The sequence below is a fragment of the Dendropsophus ebraccatus genome, chromosome 11 (assembly GCF_027789765.1).
Source record: "Dendropsophus ebraccatus isolate aDenEbr1 chromosome 11, aDenEbr1.pat, whole genome shotgun sequence".
In the NCBI taxonomy this organism is placed as follows: Eukaryota; Metazoa; Chordata; class Amphibia; order Anura; family Hylidae; genus Dendropsophus; species Dendropsophus ebraccatus.
The window spans coordinates 26,985,926-27,001,566 of NC_091464.1; the positions used below are offsets into that span (position 1 = coordinate 26,985,926).

Genomic DNA, 15,641 nt, shown 5'->3' on the forward strand with positions numbered 1-15,641 from the left:
TAAGATCACCAATATTCCTGCACTAAACACAAATGTTCATTAAATAATCGGAGATCGGACGGATGGAGAATTTGGGGACAGAGCTTCCTTTTTATGCAGAATGAAGCAGAATGATAGCACAATATATAGGCGGCATATTATTATCCTTAGAGGGTATTTTAGCCCCATTAACATAAACCGACTTGAGTCCCTGAAATCCGAGTTCAAATACAAAATCCATTCCAGACTATTCCAATGGAGATAAATATTACACAACATCCAGCTGACTGTGCAAACAGTATTTTTCACAGTCCGGCAGTGAGGTGACCCTTTGATCAGTTAGGAAATCACTCTAGTCTTTTATAAATATATCAGGGGACTCCACATTTCTAGAGTACATGCAACCTTGCAACGGACTGGACTTCTTTTAGGTTACCAAAAAATGCTATACCATCTGAGAACCATGCTAGGCGCTGCCTGTCGACAAACCAACAGGTCCTTTGTTCGTCATTTACAGTAAGTTCCTAATTTAGTTATATAGATTTTCTTTCAATATTGCATACAATGTATTTTATTAATATCATTTGGTCCAAGCGACCGTGCCTGTTCTTATCATTGTGGGGGGATAGGGTAGTGATCCAGAGGGTAACTTTGTTAGATGGGCAAATCCCAGGGGCCATAAACATGTTGAGACCAGACCCTAAGCTATCATGTGTGTGTTTATTCAGAATAAGGTTATGTTAACAAGCTGTACAATAAAAGTGCCGTCATTTTGATGGTATGTGAACATAGCCTATCGCTGCATCAACCTTTTCCAGGCAGCAAAATTCAAATGCAGACTATTCTGGTTTGTGTGGTTTTCTGGTTTTGTGTGGTATTCTGGTTTCAGCAAGTTCGCTCCTTTCTCAGCAATGCCCTTTTTAACAACACAAACAGGGCAGGTGATACCAGTATATAGGTAACAGAGGTATGTACAATAGTTGCACATCAACACAAAGCAGATTTCCTCTGAAATTGACCTCTCAGACCTGCCAGCTTTGCAGAACATTTAAAGGGATTTTCCAAGTTATTTAATAATTTGCCCACTGCTTGGAATGGTGTAAAAATTAAATAGAAGCTAATGCTCATTAATATTCCTATGATTCTAGCACACTGGCACTAAAAGTATACAGAGCAAAGCCAATGTTTGCCTATAGTACTAACATCAATGTATGGCCCAACCCACGGTGTCAGCTAATACTGGTCTGCCGATCAGCGCTTGCATACAGAGCCTATTGGCAGATAATCTTTTTGTATAATAGGACCATAAAGGAGTATTCCACCCAAGAGCAGAAAAATGAAATGCTCCCAAATGTAACTGGACTTACTAAGTCCCCCTGAGTATTTTGAGCCATCTGCCATCTTTCTAGCTGCCCCTGTGCCTGAGTTACAAGTTTTTCTAAAAGCCAATCTATATCCAAGATGGCGCTAGCCAGGAAACCACATCACCCAGCATGCATTTCACCTCAGAGCCAACTGCTAAGTATCTGTCTCATCTTGTAGTATCTGCCCATTGCTGGCTCAATCTGCTTATGCTTTAGGCTATGTTCACACTGCGTAAAACTACCACCGTAGTTCTCGCCGCAGAACTACGGCCGTAGTTTTGCGGTGTGTAACATAGCCTTATGTGCAATGGGATCCCGGCCGGAGCGTACACACATCGTATACGCTCCGGCCGGGATGCCATGCAGCGCCGTAAAAAACTGACAGGTCAGTTTTCTGCGGCCGGAATTCAGTGAATTCCGGCCGCAGAAAGCCCTGTCAGTTCACACAGTGAAGCCAGCGGCTCCGGTCACGGCTCCGGTCACGGAACGGCCGGTCTGTTCCGTAGTGTGAACATAGCCTCACACTGTAAACAAAATATCTATCTATCCAAAACACTTCACAGGAGTGGTGTACCACTATACAGCAAGTGTGTTTCAGCAGAGGAAAGAGGTTTTCACTTCAAACAGCAAAGTAGAAAGTCCATGGCACTCCAAATTCAGCTGAAAGGGAAAAACTGTGTCTTCCTTCCATACAGGACGCAGGTAATGTGCAACATTTCAGCTCTTGTGAGTGCTGAAACATTGCACATTAACTGCTTTCTGTATAGAATAAAGAGAGAGAGCGATGAAAAACTGTGTTTCCTTTCCCCTATACTGCTTAGGAGGCTGTCACTGTTCTGTTCTTGCCCGCCCCTTGGCTAGGTGCTCACTGACTGGTGTGATGTCAGTGGTGGGTGGGGTTACAGATTAGGTGTTACAGCTTGCCTGGCAACAGAAGAGACAGAGATCATGTGACCTTGGTCTCAGATGTGAGGGGCACGACAGAGGAGTGGAGACAAAGTGGACCAGGAAGTGAGGATTTTTAGCAGCTTCAGGGTGTGAGTCAGGATGTGCTGCAAACGGCCCAATTCATGTAATATAAACCTATTACAAACAAGCTTAGACTATGGATGAGGATTGAACAGGGATAAATCTTTCTTAAGTGGAGTACCCCTTTAAGGCCCTTTTACACAGGCAAATTATCATTAAGGAGCATTCCTAGCAATTCTGCAGATCAATGATCAGCTGCAGAGACGCCTTTTCCATTGGGGCCCATGACTAGTAGGGGTCCCCTCTGCGCTGTGAACTGACTGTGAAACACTGACTCTGACAGACAAAGGAGCAATGGGCAATTCGCTCCTCTGCCAATGTCATTCTCTTTTGAAAGAATGGGGCCACAGACCGCAACCCCCCTCCCGCCCCTGCCACACTTACCATAGGCTGCTTCACAGATCCCTGCCATGAGAGACTGACGGATCCACTCACCGCACGATTACATCATCATAATTAGCGTGTGCGCACTGGGCGGGGCCTCAAATGCAGTGAGTGACAGAGCTCTTATGTGGCATGGAAGGGGTCACATGGTTGGGGGTTTGGTCAGCTGCAGGAGGGGCCCAGTTCATAGCTCTGCCTAGGGGCCCATAATGCTGGTAAGACAGCCCTGATCAGCTAACGTGGCAACATTTGTGGATAACAGATTCACGACCAGTTGAAAGAAGGCAAAAAACAAATACTTCTACTAAAGTCTATATAAGTATGTATTTATTACTCTATAGAGTTGACACATGCATAATGTAGGCATAGGGGGTACAAAGAAGGTACACAGTTGGACATGGTGTCTGAGGGTCCTAATGGCCTATCTAGCTCATAGGAAGGCTTTCGGTATTATAAATGGCTTATGGTAGGTGGGGGCCATGTTAGGGCTTAGGAGCTTTGCTTTATACATTTTTCAATTGCAGACAGTATAACTGTGATCTGAGCTCCCACAATGCACTGCTCTCTATTAATAGATTATTTTTATAATTAAATTTTTTCTCTGAATAAAACACCCTATAACTGTTGGGTAGTAAAACATAAAGGGCATATAAAAGGTATTTAGGATTTTATGTACATTGACACAGTGGAATGCGGTAAATGTCTTGTGCAGATATGAAGTTTACCTGTAAACACTTTCTGAACTTTTAACTATGGAGATGTGCAGCAAAAACCTGTTTGGTTACTCTATGAACTTACTGCCTCTTCTATTTTGTAGGAGAAGAGTGTATGTAAGAGTGAATTTACATGTGACGGGTTTCCTGCAGATTTTACCTAAGGACTTGCTTAGGTAAAATCCGCAGTGGATTACAGTGCCAGGCATATGGATTGGAGATTACACAAATCTCATTCACATGCTGTGGGATTTTTTTTCTTACAGATATTGATTTGTGGTGTAGATTGAAGAAATATTAGCAAATGTATACAACAATTCTGCTGCTTGTGAATATAGCCTTAAAAAAAGCAAAGAGCCAGTACGGCTTCATTCAGGTCGAATACAAATACAAAGATTTTGTTCATGTGCTTCCATATATGTATTCATACAGTTTTTTTCTTTGTTTGTTTGTTCGTTTGTTTAGAAGCCTGTATAAATAAATAACTACATCTGATTCAGTATAAGGCCGGGTTCACACAGCGTATGACACTGGCCATTTTGTGACACGGCCGTGTCACAGAACGACCGATGTCAGGGAAGTTCATCCTGGCTGGTACTGCAGTACAGGCTGGATGAACTTTCTTTTGATTTAGAATGCGGGCGCATTTGGGTGTGCCCGCATTCCAATTCACCATAGCCGACAATGTAAAGTGGGGCCAGTGCCGGACTTTACATTGTCTGCACTGTCAGTTCAACGAATAGTGGCCGCACAAAACTGACATATCAGTTTTCAGTGCAGCTACAAAGAATCCAGACGGATGTATACAGAGTGCATACACTCCAGCCAGTGTACGCTCCGGCCAGGAGTATACGCTCTGGCCGGGATCCCTCGTGACGCTGCAAAGAACTGATATGTCAGTTTTCTGAGGCCGCTATTCAGTGAATAGCAGCCGTAGAAAGCCCTGTCGGTGCACACTATGAAGCGACCGGCTGCGGCCACACACTCCATAGTGTTCGGTTAGGAGCTCTGATGCGGGCTTGCTCAGATGCGCCCGCATCAGAACTTTGCAGAGTAAAAGATCATCCGGCCGGATGATCTTTTCAGAGACCGACCATTAAGTGACCCGGCCGGGTCACAGAACGGCCGGTCCAATACGCTGTGGGAACATAGACTATGGCTGCATCCATGTTTTTCAGGCAGCCTATGGACTGCATCCAACTTCTTCAACCACCAATGATCAAATGCTGCGCGCTTCGGTTCGGAAGAACTTGAGCGTGTTTGAGGTTTATGCATCTCTAGTAGCAAACAATGACCATAATATAGAGTGCGGTTCAGGGAAGAAAAAGCGCTGCACCTCACACCTATGGCTGATACTAGTGCCGCTAGGCTAAATAAAAAACACATCAGAATTTTGTGTATGAATTGATCAAGTCATACTGCCCCATGTACCATCGTGCAAGTATCTGATACACATGGGTCCCTACACTAAGTCCACACCGTGCCAGTTAGTGGCCACCAACCCCGCAGGCGTGCACAGTCAGGGAACGGGGGCCATGGGACGGCCCTGCGACCCCCATGCCACAGGACCAGACCCAAAAACACCACACCAGAACCCGGCCAGCACCGCCGGCAGAGAAGGTCGCCCCCAAACAGCACAAGTCTGGATGAGGTATTGCGCTCACCATAGCTGCTGCAGACAGAAGGGGAAAGGACAGGAGGGATTAAAACCATGAGCACTCAGGTGTCTCCTGCTAATTGCGGTCATGTGGGTCTCACCAGGAGGAGTGCAAAACACAGAGAAAAGAGAGAAACAAAATGCGGTTCTCTGCCGGCGGTGCTGGCCGGGTTCTGGTGTAATGTTTTTCGGTCTGGTCCTGTGGCATGGGGGTCGCAGGGCCGTCCCTATGGCCCCCGTTCCCTGGCTGTGCACGCCTGCGGGGTTGGTAGCCACTGACTGACATGGTGTGGACTTAGTGTAGGGACCCATGTGTATCAGATACCTGCACGATGGTACATGGGGCAGTATGGTTTGATCAATTCATACACAAAATTCTGATGTGTTTTTTATTTAGCCTAGGGGCACTAGTATCAGCCATAGGTGTGAGGTGCAGCACTCTTTTTCTTCCCTGAACCGCATTTTGTTTCTCTCTTTTCTCCGTGTTTTGCACTCCTCCTGGTGAGACCCACATGACCGCAATTAGCAGGAGACACCTGAGTGCACATGGTTTTAATCCCTCCTGTCTTTTCCCATTCTGTCTGCAGCAGCTATGGTGAGCGCAATACCTCATCCAGACTTGTGCTGTTTGGGGGCGACTTTCTCTGCCGGCGGTGCTGGCCGAGTTCTGGTGTGGTGTTTTTGGGTCTGGTCCTGTGGCATGGGGGTCGCAGGGCCGTCCCTATGGCCCCCGTTCCCTGGCTGTGCACGCCTGCGGGGTTGGTGGCCACTGACTGGCACGGTCTGGACTTAGTGTAGGGACCCATGTGTATCAGATACCTGCACGATGGTACATGGGGCAGTATGGCTTGATCAATTCATACACAAAATTCTGATGTGTTTTTTATTTAGCCTAGGGACACTAGTATCAGCCATAGGTGTGAGGTGCAGCACTCTTTTTCTTCCCTGAACCATAATATAGAGTACTAAACTGGTTAAATGTAAATGCTCTGGACCATTGTTCCTCAACTCCAGTCTTCATAGATCACCAACAGACCGTTTTTTGAGGATTTCCTTAGTATTTTAAAGGTGATATCATAATAGTCAGTGCACCAGGTATCAGCACAGGTGTTTTAAGATATGGGATATCCTCAAATCATGATCTGGTGGTCCTGGAGGACTGGAGTTGGGGAACACAGCTCTGGACCACCACATACCAAGCAGGAGGTGGCTGGATGGAGCAGAGACAGGGTGAAACAGACATGGAACAACAGAAACGGCTCAGCAAAAACACTGAACACCTGTGATGGCACAGCGGGAGACACTTAAGATGGTATAGCAGGAAGCTGGACATGATAGACTTGGTACAGCAGGAGACACCAGACTTGGTTCACCTGGGTGCAGGACTCACAGCTGAAAGAATCCAGAGACAAATCAGGTCAACACCAGTAGGATCAGGAATCAGGTCACAAGTACAGGATCAGATATGGGTTACAGGATGACCTGAGGCAGACAGCACCAGACTGAATGAGAACACAACTGATCAGACACTCCAACAATGCTCCAGGCCCAGAGACTGGTCTGTATAGAAGAAGCTGATGATTAACATAACTCAGCGGGATGAAGTGTTCCAGCGTGCCTGCTTACCTGTCCCCAGCTGTACCTCGCCCGCAGCCACTAGCAAGCCAAGCCAGGGGTAGTAACCTGAGGGTGCAAGTCCATCCTACCTTGTAGACTCTGCTCCCTGGTGCGGCTTACGTCCTTAATAGTGGTGGCGCAGATGATCCACAACTCCAGTCGATACAGCATTGATTGCTTTGTGTTTAATGTAAAGTTCATAATAATAAAGTTCACATGACCTAAGGCGTATTCTCAACCATTTTACTCTGTAATACCAACGTGTAATACCTGCTTGATTCCTCCAAGGCAAAGAGAAATAGTGTCATTTGTCATGTGCCATGTAGGCCAACATAATGTCACACTGTGTCAACAAAGAATGTGCAACACTGTTTTATCTTCATCGTAAACCTATAGTAACATTGACAAATACCGGCTGTCTGCCAAACGCTGTCAGCACGCTGTGTTCTCGTGTTCATTCGTTGCCCTTGTTGGCACATTTTTGGATTAAATAGTTATAATATATATAGGTGTGTAGGGATGCGCTAAACAGATGCCTAACAGCTCTCTCTATCATTACTATAATGGCAACTCTTTAGTGAATACCAGATGAAAATGTTCACAATGTTTCCATTAAATGGATCTTATATTAGTCTTTGGTTGATGATGTGTGTCGGTGTGAACCCAGCTTTAAAGGGGAATCTAACCAGCTGATAGCCCCCTAATGCACAGGAGATGTCGAGGAGGAAGATATGTCTCTTACCTTACTCCTCTGTGCCGTTCCATTACAGTTAGTAGTTTGCTTCACGGTCCGGTAAGACCATTAGGAACACTGCCTTTTCCCATAGAGCCGATCTGGCCCACCCACAGCCTGCTCCATTGATTATTAGAGAGGGGCGATCCATCCAGGGGCAGATCGGCACTATGGGGGCGGGGCAGTGCTCCTAATGGTCTCACCGGACCATAGAGCAAACTATTAACTGCAATGGAACAGCACTGAGGAGGAAGATAAAAGACAAACCTTTCTTCTTGGGGTCTTTGCAATAGGAGGCTATTTTCTCATCTGACTTATGCATGCAAGTCCCAGAAAGGTCTAATTTCCCAAACTACAGCTAGTCTCCAATGGACTTTACTCTTGCAGTGATACAGTGTGCTGCTCAGTGGTAGGTCTGGGTCATCCAAAACAAGCCATGAAATTCAAGGTTACATTTGAACCAATGTAAACTCTTTATTAGTTTGTAAATATAAGTAAATATAGCTAAAAATAGATAATGCAAATATAAAATAATATGTAATATGAACAATACATACATAGCAAATATAAAATAATATGTAATATGAACAATACATACATAGCAAATATAAAATAATATGTAATATGAACAATACATACATAGCATAGAGCTACAGTATGAAGAAAGTTACTAAGGATCAATGTTAGAGCAGGAAACCAATATAAGAGCAAGTGTGGGTTGTGCAGAGCATAAACCAAGGAACGGTGAGCTGGCCTCCTATCCTTCTATAGCATCGAGCTACACATTTAAAGAATGCATAGTGCCCAATAAGGAAAGCTATTATATAAGGAACATATAGTAATGGCACCTATAGTTAAAGTCTTAAAGGGTTACTTTCACTAGGTTTATGGTGCCATTAATAAAAGCAGCATAAACTTGCAAAAAAAAAAATGCTGGACAGAACGGTATATGACTTATATCATTCTATTCAGCCGTTCTCCTGATATGCAGGAGAATGGTCTTCATGGGGTCTTCACTCCCCACGCCCTCCAGATGCTGATTGATAGCTGTCTGCCTATACACAGTATATATACACTGTATACACACAAAAACACAGAAAAATGCAACAGCTCACTGCAATGGCAAGATACAGACCCACCATAGACATGAAAATAGTTAATAGTAGCCCCCCCCAACTGCCAAAAAAACTTCCACAAAAATAATGAGGCTTGGTTACCATTTGCAAATGGTGTAAAATACCCCAACATGTTACGGTGGCCTCATACCGGGGCAGACCCTACACTGTAATGGCCTCTCCATGGAAATGAAATACGCCTATGCTCTGGGCATGCAAGATCCATCTTATTCTGGCAAAAGTAATTACACCACCTGGGTGGGACAGGTGGAGTGCACGACCAAGTAGAGGCAGCCACTCCCCCATCTGGAACACAGACAAGTTTGGTCAGCTCTCCTGTAACACCATTCACACTAGGCAGGAGCAAGTCGTTATGGCTGAAATTGTAAACACAAAAACACAGAAAAATGCAACAGCTCACTGCAATAGCCGCAACAGACCCACTACAGACATGAAAATTGTTAAAAGCAGCCCCCCCACAATTCCTTTCCCGCCTTTCCCTGGCCAACTTCCTTCATCAGCCCTTTCGAAACATCCCTGAAACCTGTAGATTAAATCCTCTGTTGATGGCAACATGGCGGGCATGGCAAAAAATGAGGCGGACCAAGTGCCTACACCCATATTATTCGCCATTCCTCACCCTCATACATAATCCCGACTTCCAAGATGGCTCACCCCATGGTGAGTTTATCCGTTGGCACAAAGCTGGACTTAGTTACGTGTCACAGTTTTTACACCCTGACACACATGCGGTTCTTTCTTTAGTGGACCTCTCTAAAAAATTCCTGCACATAAACATACCTTTCTTTTCCTACTTACAGGCACATAGCTATGTTTCCAAGGTGCTGGCAGCAAAACATCCGCTGGAATGGTCCTTAGAAATCAAAAAAGCTCTTAGACACCCTCCCAACATGCAGGGCCACACCTCCTATTACTATAGCTTTATACACTCCCCCTTGGACCGCGCTCAATCCCCGGCTGCAATGACCAAATGGTCGCAAGACATTCTGGAAATGACAACCTCTATCCTTCTAAAAGCTCAAATAAGAGGCCTTAGATACCTACCCTCTAGCCGGTACCTGGAGATGCAGCTACAACTGCTTCATAGGTCGTATCTCTCACCGGTTAGAGGTTACAAAATGGGTCTCTACCAGTCGGATTCCTGTTTCAGATGTCGTAAGGGAGGGGCGGGCATATACCACTGCTTATGGGGGTGTCCTTTCGTCCACTCTTTCTGGGACCGGGTCACCACATTTGCTACAACACATTTGGTTAACTACATTCCCTCGGGCCCAATATGGGCTATTTTTGGTTATATAGACACACAGGAGTTTCCCTGTTCAGCGGGTGGCAGAAAACTCATATACATGCTCTCTGCTGCGGGCGTGAAAACCATACTGCACACATGGAATCACCCCACTGCCCCCCCATTCCGGTTGTTTCTAGAAAAACTATCTTTCATTATGAAAATGGACTGGGTGGAAGCTTCGCAGAGAAGGCAGACTCATGTGGAAAGATTTTTTTACTGTTGGGAGAGTTACATCGCTTTGCTGCCCACACAGGTGCAGCGCTCTATCAAAGAGTGTTTTTGTATAACTACGTGGTATCAGAAGAGGATCTGGGCCGAGGACCCACCTATAGATCTGGGGTGAGACGGAATATCTCAGGCACTTAGATTCGGAGGTCCACATTGGGCTTCCCATGAGAGCTTCAGTTGTTTTATAGTTTTAAATGCACATTGACGATGTTTTGGTTCTTTTGTAATTATCTCTGCTATTGCAGGTATCTCACTTGCACCAGGTTAGCTTATGACCACAATGCTATACATTACCTGCTCATTTCATAAGTGAAATTTGTTTGTTTAAGGTTTTAATGTTGGAAAATTAATAAAAACATTTAAATACAAAAGCAGCCCCCCCCAGCTGCCAAAAAAACATTGACAAAAATAATGAGGCTCTTGGTTACCATTTGCATATGGTGTAAACTACCCCACCATAGAAACATGCTCCTGCCTAGTGTGAATGGTAGTCGTGCACTCCACCTATCCCACCCAGGTGGTGTAATTACTTGTGCCAGTATAAGACAGATCTTGCATGCCCAGAGCATAGGCGTATTTCATGCCATGGAGAGGCCATAGTACAGTGTAGGATCTGCCCTGGTATGAGGCCACCGTAACGTGGTCGGGTAGTTTACACCATTTGCAAATGGTAACTAAGAGCCTCATTATTTTTGTGGAAGTTTTTTTGGCAGTTGGGGGGGCTGTTTTTAACTATTTTCATGTCTATGGTGGGTCTGCATGTTGCCATTGCGGTGAGCTGTTGCATTTTTCTGTGTTTTTTTGTGTTTGCAATTTCAGCCACAGCCAAGTGCTCCTGCCTAGTGTGAATGGTGTTACAGGAGAGCTGACCAAATTTGTCATTTTTTACTGTGTTCCAGATGGGGGGAGTGGCTGCCTCTACTTGGTTATACACTGTATAGATAGACAACTGCCAATCAACAGCGAGTGGGCTGGTGCTCATGAATATCCAGGACTACTAAACACATGCACATAATGGAGAGGACTACTTATTGTCCTTGTTATTTAGGACGAGATCTCTGGATCAGCTGCCCAGAACAATATAAGTGATACATCATTCTGTTCAGGTTGTCTGTCATTAGTTTATTCTACCCTGAGATAGGACAGCATAACCCTACTGACAGAGTCTCTTTAATGTACACTGTACCAGGGGCGTAGCTAGGATTCATGGGGTCCCATAGCAAAAAACTGTACAGGGCGTCATGAATCCTGCAGTCTCCCAGCATTCCTTCGTTCTCCCAGATCCCCAGTTCACATGTGTCCGTCACTTGTATGCCGGAGAGCATGGGGGAACAAATGCAGGGTGGAGAGAGGGGGCTGTTTTTGGCTGTAGGTGCTTTATATTTGGAATAATATGCAGGAATTGTAAATTATAAAGTCCTTAGAAGTCCCCCAAAACAGCCTTAAAGAGCAGAGAGTGTAAAATCATTTGTCGAATTCTCAAATGAGACTGAATCCTGGCAGTGAAAGACAAGAATTTAACAATTGTACAGAAGTCCAGAGCTCCAAAAATCTTTAGTAAAACTTTCCAAACTTTATTCCAAAATGCAGGTACAAATGAAAAGAAACATGCCGATGCGTTTAGGGGACAAGGCCCATAATCATGCAAGTGTTGAATTTGTATCATCTGGATAGACAGCCCAGGCTCCACAGTCTTAGGGTCCTATTACACGGGCTGATGGGGGCCAGATGAATACTGTAAACGAGCGCCAATCTGTTGAATGGGCGCTTGTTTACTGGGCCTATTATGTGGCCCAATAATCATTTAGCAAGGGCTGCATGGACATCGTTACTGATGTTCTTGCAGCCCTTGCCCAAAAAGTACCCATTACCCATCCACACTCCGGGGCTCTTCCTGTGCTCTGCTTCCTCCCTGGTCCCGCGTGCTGCAGCTTCAGAGCGGTCTGTCTGAGGTGACAGGCCGATCAGCCAATCACTGTTCGGGACGGCCACGGCCAGTGATTGGCTGAGGGGCCTATCAGCTCAGACAGACCGCTCTGGAGCTGCAGCACGCGAGACCAGGGAGGAAGCAGACCTCAGGAGGAGCCCTGGAGTGGGGATGGGTAATGTATACTGTTTGGAGAATCAGTCGCTCGCCACACATCCTCACTATTACATGTGGCAATGTGCAGTCAGTGCCCGATGATTTTCGGTCTGGGCCTACAGAAACGATCAGCCGATGATTGTTTCAACAGCTGATCGTTGTCTCTATTACACTGAACAATAATTGGCCGATTCAGACGATTATTGCTCTATGTAGTAAAGGTGCGTATACTCAGAGAGATTTATCTGACAGATTTTGGAAGCCAAAGCCAGGAATGGATTTGGAAAGAAGAGATATCTCAGTCTTTCCTTTATGACCTGTTCCCTGTTGATAGTCTGTTCCTGGCTTTGGCTTCAAAAATCTGTCAGATAAATCTCTCTGTGTAAACACACCATAAGGCCCTTACCTGCTCCATTGCCTGGGATCACCACTCTGCTCAGGACATATTCACATGGTAAGCTGACTTTTTCCTTACATTTGCATTTCTAGTGAATGACTAGTTTTTCTTTGGAAGGAGAATAGAAAGGTAAAGAGAATCCCAACTGACTTGCCCAAATAGTGTAAACTCAGCATTAGCATTAGGAAGACATCCATATTTCTTGTTGACCATTGAATGTTTCTCTCCACGTACAGGTCTTCTCAGAGCAATCTACAGCTGAAAGGTCGTGATCTTTTAACACTGAAAAACTACAACGCTGAAGAAATAAAGCATCTTCTCTGGGTGTCAGCAGATCTGAAACACAGGATAAAGCAAAAAGGAGAGGTGAGAAGTGAATCCTAAAGTGTTACATTAGGCTCCGCTCACGTCACATTGTCTATTCTCCGAGGGCATCCACATTGTTAAGAACAGGAGAACAAACCAGTCGTCTTCCATTTCAAGCAGTCTGGATCTGATTCCAATTGCTAGGATGTTATTTTTTTTCTCTATGTCTTCCGTTATTCTGCCCACTTAGGAAATAAATCTTACATGTTTCTTTTCTGTATAGTCGGAGTTAGTTGCATACTGACTGCAGAAACTGGATGCTGTTGAATGGGGCATGAAACATGGTGCCTAATATGTTACCAGACATATGGCTGTAATAAGGGAACACTTACTGACACACTCATTGACATTTGGGTCCTAATATGAAAGGGCACAAAATGTATATGTATATGGGTCAGACTGACCCAGTGAAGTATTTTTTGTTGTTGTTCCGAGTGGTGTATATGGCAGTACACAATAAATGGTGTCCTGCCATATAGTATATATATAAATAAATATACTATTTGGTGCCCAATTATCAATAAGGATCTGCCTTCATTTACCTTACGTACTCACTCAAGCTCTTGCTTCTTTTGGAATAAAGCTGTGTCTGTCTCTGCAAAACTAATCCTATGACAGGGGGTCTTCTTCTCTGCAAAGCAGCTCTTGTAGTCAGGGCTGTATTAACAGCTGCTGCTGCCCTAGGCACTACATTTGAAGACGCCCCATCTTTTCTCACCAATTAGCATCATGATTTTCTAGGTTCTGAACATCATATTGATATCTGATCTTAGGCCACGTTCCCGCATTTACTGTATCATCACATGGAGCCGAATACCACCATACTGACTGGATAACTCCATCATACTAGTCTCCCTGTCTCTACTTTGTAATCTCGCCCATAATCTCGCTATAATTTTCTAGTGTGAACTATAGTCTGTGGGGGGGATTTATGAAGACCGCCGTACGCCGGTCTTATATGAAGTACGCCGGTCTTATATGAAGCCCCGCCCCCTTTTCGTGGCAGGATTCACTAAGAGGCATACGCCTCTTAGTGAATCCGTCCAGCCGGGGGCCCGAATCTGCGCTCGGTGTACCAAATCTACACCTGCTTCCAGCGGGTGTAGATTTGCATCATGATTTGGCGTAAATCATGATAAATGAGGCGCAGGAGGAGGCCATGCCTACTCCCCGCCTCATCATGCCTCAGCAAGCTCCGCCAGCCCGCCCATTGGGCGAGCGGAGCGCATGGGAGGCTTACCACAGGGAGAAGGGGCGAATCTGCACCTTCTCACTGGCGTACGCCTCTGGCATAAGCTTCATAAATCCCCCTCTATGAGTTGGGCCAAGCTCATTTTTTAATTACTGTGAAGTGTGCACGAAATGAGAATTGTGTGGGTTGCATGGTTTGATACCCCCCCCCCCCCTCATTGTCTGAAGAATCAAAAAAAGCAAACAACATTTAGGGTCAACAACCGAGAGCACGATATTGAGTAATACTATAACATGATCCAAGAGACATCACCAGTTATTTGTTAATACATGAGGGTATTGAGATAGAGAAGGTTGGGTTTGGGCTGAATGCTGGGTCACGTTCTTGCATGTCATTGGGGTCACCATATGACAAGTCACCTGTAAACCAGCTGATTATACTTGTGTTGGCCTTAGCCTGAAATGTAAATGTTTGTTGTATGAAGAGCATCTTCCTGTGTGGAGATTGTAACTTTCTTCAGAATATTAAATATGTGAATTAAAACCAATGTTGATTTCAGCGGCAGTCTTCGGCTGGCCATATGCATTAGATAGCTGTTGGCCCCCTATACACATACACACTTGGCTCATCTATGTTTGCATGTGTTCTGAGTGAGGAGAGGGTAGTGGTAAGAAAACTGCTGCAAAACCACTCTGACAACAGCTTATTGTGTAGAACAAAAGGATTGGGCATGTTGGAATTCAACTAACCAATCCTTCACTTCCCCAACATCTGCCCTCAAGCAAGAGTTACACGTTAGATGGTTGGCGGGACCAGCCAATATTGTCAGGTTCAGCCATTCACACATACCGTATGGCAGCGGATTTGATGGTGCGGATCCACAGCAGATTTCATTTAAATAACTGACCACAGCATCAAATCTGCTGCAGATCCTGTACGTGTGAACGCACCCTAAGGCTATGTTCACACAAAGTATCTTTTCGTAAAAGTATGGCCGTTGTTGCAATTGACAACAACGGCCGGACTTTTCAAGAAAAGATACGTTGCCTTGTCTTCTATGGGATTCCGGCTGGAGCGTATACACATAGTACACGCTCCGGCCAGGATCTCTCACGGCCCCGTAGAACACTGACACGTCAGTTTTCTGTGGCCGCTATTCACTGAATAGCGGCCACAGAAAAATCTGTCAGTGCACACTATGAAGTGAGCGGCTCCGGCCGAACGCTCTATAGTGTGCTGTTGGGAGTTCTGATGCAAGCGCACATGGATGCGCCCACATCAGAACTCTGCGGCCCTAAAGATCATCCAGGCCAGTACTGCAGTACCGGACGGGATGATCTTTTCAGAGACCGGGCGTTCCATTCCCGTATGGTCTGTTAACCAGTCTGAACATAGCCTAAAGGGGTATTCCCATCTCCACTAACATAGTTAAATTTGTAGGCCTTGTCAAGTGAAATATTTTGGCAAAAACATTT

General features: G+C 45.2%; 1 protein-coding gene across 1 annotated transcript in view; it reads left to right on the top strand.

The window, feature by feature from the left end:
• The first annotated feature begins 343 nt into the window (after positions 1 to 343).
• OTC (ornithine transcarbamylase) overlaps positions 344 to 15,641 on the top strand; it is a 34,489-nt gene continuing 19,191 nt past the window's right edge. Inside the window, exons 1-2 of the mRNA XM_069945835.1 lie at positions 344 to 495; positions 12,845 to 12,974. Coding sequence (XP_069801936.1) covers positions 422 to 495; positions 12,845 to 12,974 — 204 coding nt within the window. The 5' untranslated portion in view covers positions 344 to 421. The remainder of the gene's footprint in view (positions 496 to 12,844; positions 12,975 to 15,641) is intronic.